Genomic DNA, 4,975 nt, shown 5'->3' with positions numbered 1-4,975 from the left:
ATCGTAGTCAATATTCTATCAACGACTAAAGATATATGACATTTAATGTTAAAAGTATTTTGCATTTACATTCCTAATAAAATATTTTGATATATACTGTTATGCTTTATACAATAATGAAGAGTTTTATTTTAATGAATATATATCTTATGTAAAATATCTCTAATTTTTAGCCATGGAATTATATGTCCTTTTCTGAGGTAACAAATTATATATATAAAAATTAAAATTTGACTATTACAGTTCACTTCACATAATTTTTAAACTTTTTAGCCTTCAAAAGATAATTGCAGTTGGTGTGAACAGGTAAATTTAAATTTAAATTAAATGTAACTCAATACTCAATAATTTTATACGATGTCTGATAAAATAAGATCAATTTAAAAAACAAGATGTGACTTTAGTTGGTATATAGTTGTATATGAGAGTTCTATATTAATTTCGACAATATTGCACTTTAGTCAGTATATATTTTCATATGGAAGTACGTCGTTTTAAATTAAAGTATTACATTCATACCTCCATTTCCCCTATATACTTATATCTTGCATAATTTGTTTAGTGGTGAGCTTCAGAATGCCTATAGCATAATTTTAAGGTCTACAGATAGGTAGTAACCTTTAGGCAACCTAAGGCAAAAGACCACTTTACGTTGATTTACGAACTTTTATGTCTGTTTTATGTTTTGGATATTTGAATGTCAATCGATTTTAAAAAACGTTTTGAAGAAGTTTAGCGTATTTTAAACTTTTTTGCAATATGTTTCACCTGTAAACAAACTGATATATATATTTTAATGCGTTTACAATAAAAAAGTGTATTTTGAAAGGTTGCTGCACCAGTTCCTTCATACTATCCACGAAGACCACAACCAAGACCTCAAGCATGCACAGAAGTGCAAGTAAGTATTACTATTGTCATTTATACTATATGGACATATTGTTTCCTTCATTAATTAACTTACCATATTTAGTCTAAAATATTAAGAGAAGTAATAATATGTAATATATAATGATATATAATATATAGCTGCAGGTTTCACAAGTCGATGTGTCGGTTAATACACAACACAGTTTTAATAATACAAAATGTAGACACACTTCCTGGATATGTTTATGATATAAACACTGATATAAAGCTTACTCAATTTTCTTATATATAATATTGTTTTTTATTTATTTTACTATTCCATTTAATTATTTTTTACATCATATATTATAGCATTATATAGGAATGCGGTAAATTTATGTAAATATTGTCTAAATTTAATGATTTAAACACTGTGGTTCAGAGATAAGTGATCTAGCTAAGGTATAAGCTGAATGGGGGAACGCAATTGACAACTTTTTTGACTTAATGAACATTTGGGTTTTGATATCCGTTTTAATCATAATATTAATAATTTTTATTTATTTATTTATTTTATTATTTTGTTATATATATTATTATATTATTTTCTATTATATTATTGATAAGCATCAGTCTCTTGTGGTTTGCTTAAAGATCAATGATATAAATTTAAGATTTCAATTTTAAAGATTTGAATTTAAGATTTAAATATTATGGAATTCAATCTTAAAAATTTAATCTCAAAGATTTTTTTAAATATTGTAAGATATTCAAATGACTTTAATTGAAACAAATGTTATAATAATGACTAAGGTATGAGTTAGTGACCGCTGCTAGAACGGTATTATTAAATTTCTTTTGTGTCTTCTGAAATAAAATGATCATAGTCTTTAAGAAAAATCTTATTAGATGATTTAAATACTGTGTGGTTGTTCTGAATTCATTGGACCAATTATTAAAAAGATATATCTATAACGTTAATAGTGGGGGTCGCTATAAAAACTGTAAGAAAATCACTAAAAGTCACATATCACAGCATTTACACTTTATTTTTATACAGCTACATTTTATAATGTCAACAAAGAACAGCTGATTTGTAGATTTTAAGTTATGAACAAAGAAAACTATAATGTTATAAGCCCCATTGTTCCGATTTACTTTCCCTGCAGAGAGGGGAAAAGAATACTCCCACGGTTAGGATTGCCTGTCGTAAGAGGCGACTAAAATCCCCGAGTGCCAGTCTGGCACTTATGCAAGATTATGCTATCTGGTACTTCGGGGTTCAGTGGCCCGCAGCTTCGGCTGTACTGACCATTGGTGTTGGCTTCTAAGTGGCTGTTTGGTTGATACCCAAACTTACGCGGGAACAATGTTTTGCTTGTCATTCATTCGCCGTGGTGTGCGTTTTAAACTGGGTGCTGCAGCCCAAATTGTAGCAGAGGTCGGTAAGTAGTCCTCGCATCTTACCAAGGTGGAAGTTTTATTGGTACTCTTGCATGAATCTCTTTTTTTTCTTCATTGGTTACCGCGGATAGAGCAAGGCTTATTTCACATTGGGGCTTTGATTGGACGCTAATTAATCACTTGTGTTAAGGGGCCGCACGCGTGATGTTGAGCATTCATGACAGGAAATCACGTTAAATATGTACAATCTGTCCCCGAAAAAAGATCAGTACTTAGTGCTAAATACCTTTGTTACGCTAATATGACACTTTGTTGACTGTTCAAACATTGTAGCGAAGACGTAGTGTAATTTTATTATAAAAGTGTGAAGTATATACGATCAAGCCTATATAATTTAAATAAAACATGTATAACATTAAAGATGGCTAATTTAAACTCATTACAAATGAGACATTTGGGGCCAGCGTAAATGTAGTATAAGTCACTCAGTCGTTAAGTTGGTAATACTTTATTAAGATTATTCACAAATGACTCATTACATTAACATCTAACCACTAAGGTGGATATGCGTCCATGAAGGTGACAGCACTCCAATTGGAGGTCTGGACGTCATATAAATCAAACAACAACAATTAGAAATGTGACTTAATTTCAGCTTACGTTTCAATGAAATTAAGGCCAGTTTTCTTAATTTCGTTATAACCATAAAACTGAATTTTATATAGAAAAAACAACTTAATTTCGCTGAAACGCAGATGAAATTAAGATACTTGCGAAATTAAGGTGTGTCTGAACATAGTATAATAATTGCATATCTGGTTATTCATATTAATTTTGTAACTTTAATTTTGTCATTTAAGTGAATTAAATTTTAATTCATATTAAAAGCTAGTAAGCGCTGAATTTTACAGCAATGTTCAAACATCGAAAATTATTGACACAAATGATAATATTAAATACGAAATATCAAAATGTGATTTTAATTTTTTATTTATAAATAATAACTCTAAATTATATACAAATAAATACGGCTAAAATAAATGCAAGCAGCAATAGTAAAACGCTAACTATTTAATTTTTGTCTTGAAAAATTTGATTAAAATTTTAATTTCCCAAAAATTAATTCAAAAATTTTAGTGAAAAATGAGTGTCTTATCAAATTTATTGAATTTAAGCAAAAATCGTATTTGGCATGCTTTGAGAGTAGCTCAAAAAAATCTTATTCAAATTCCATTTTCAAAGGTAAGCGAAAAACTATTACTGCAGCTGTATTTGAGTTCCAGAAGTTACGTGTTAAGTCATCATGTATATCTTGATGCCATAAGTCGTATAAAAATACCTGGTATTACTATATTTCGTGCATTAAATGTATAAGCACACAGTAGCGATCCCATCAGTTAAAATAGTTTTAGAAAAAGTAAATCATGATATATAGTAATATATATTATTAAATTCATGCTGAACTGAACAACATTTTAAAATTAAAAGAGCGCCTGTAGGGTAAAACCCCTTATAAAATGATCGATAGTTATCGAAGCTATGCGTGGTTATATGTTCAAGCAGTCTTATATAGTAATTCAAAGCAGATTCCCCATTTAAATGTAATAACTTTTTGTTTAAAATTCATATAATAGTAGATAGCGAACAGTACCTCAGTGATAATTTAATTGTTGTTATTATAGCAACTGAGCTATAGTACTTATGTTCTTTAGTAAAACAAGCTTACAAAATCTGAAGTTTTTGAACGGAAATGAAAAGATAGAAATCTTATTTTATTAGACCAAAGAACAACTTCTGTATTACTCTAATATAATCTTAGAATAAAATGCACTTATTTATTAAAGAAGTAATACTAATTTTAGAATCAAATTGTAAAATGTAACAAACACTTCTCACGGTCTTCAACGGAAGTATATAATTCCTTGCGCGACCAATTCTTCTGTTTTGAAAAATCAAGAGCACTTGGTGCCAATCTTGAGCTCACTGAACGTGAACTTGAAGCGAATGAAATTATAATGGCAGCCAAAATGCAAGAATTGGAAAAAGGAGTAATTACGCCACATATGTTCAGTCCATCTCAGCATTTTTTTAGTGTTCTAGACCAAATTCATGAGTCACCTTTATTTGAATTTATGTCAATAATGCCGAAAGGTGGAGTATTACACGCACATGATATTGCATTGTGCAGTACAGATTATTTGCTCGAACTGACATATCGTGAAAATTTGTGGGCTTGTATGGCTGGTGATGGTTGTGAAGCAGTTGCATTGAAATTTTCTAAACAAAAACCTAAGGATAAAGTGGCTAAAGATTGCAACTGGGAATTGTTGTCAAATGTACGCAAAAAGCATGGGGCAGAAGCAATGGATGAATATCTGAGTGATCGTTTCACATTATATCCAACTGAAAAATATACAGATATTAACGAGGTGTGGATGGCATTTATGAATATATTTGGTTTACTGGATGGTTTGATGATGTATGCACCCGTTTGGGGAGATTATTACTATAATGCATTGAAAGAGTTCAATGAAGATGGTGTGCAATATTTGGAATTTAGAACAACATTACCTCAAGTAAGTCGGTTAAAGTATTGTGCAATACTTTAAAGTTTTGAAAATCAATTTTTCTTTTTTTTTTTTAGCTTTATGATATGGATGGTAAAAAATACACTGAATTAGATACTGTAAAAATTTACAAGGATACTTTAGATAAATTTATG

The 4,975-nt window shown here is 29.5% G+C and overlaps 1 protein-coding gene and 1 long non-coding RNA gene across 2 annotated transcripts; both read left to right on the top strand.

Moving 5' to 3' along the window:
* The first annotated feature begins 171 nt into the window (after nucleotides 1-171).
* LOC119667949 lies at nucleotides 172-884 on the top strand. The gene is made up of 3 exons (XR_005251450.1): nucleotides 172-200; nucleotides 274-306; nucleotides 830-884. It is a non-coding gene; the product is annotated as an uncharacterized LOC119667949 (long non-coding RNA).
* Nucleotides 885-3,266: 2,382 nt separating this feature from the next.
* Nucleotides 3,267-4,969, top strand: LOC119667948 (adenosine deaminase 2-like; the record flags this gene model as incomplete). Its single annotated transcript, XM_038077301.1, has 3 exons — nucleotides 3,267-3,495; nucleotides 4,116-4,829; nucleotides 4,898-4,969. Coding segments are annotated over exons 1-3 (885 nt in total), but the record flags the coding sequence as incomplete, so codon positions are not given.
* Nucleotides 4,970-4,975: the final 6 nt, after the last annotated feature.

The sequence above is a fragment of the Teleopsis dalmanni genome, chromosome 1 (genome assembly GCF_002237135.1).
Source record: "Teleopsis dalmanni isolate 2A chromosome 1, ASM223713v2, whole genome shotgun sequence".
In the NCBI taxonomy this organism is placed as follows: domain Eukaryota; kingdom Metazoa; phylum Arthropoda; class Insecta; order Diptera; family Diopsidae; genus Teleopsis; species Teleopsis dalmanni.
This window is presented reverse-complemented; position numbering and strand designations above follow the sequence as displayed.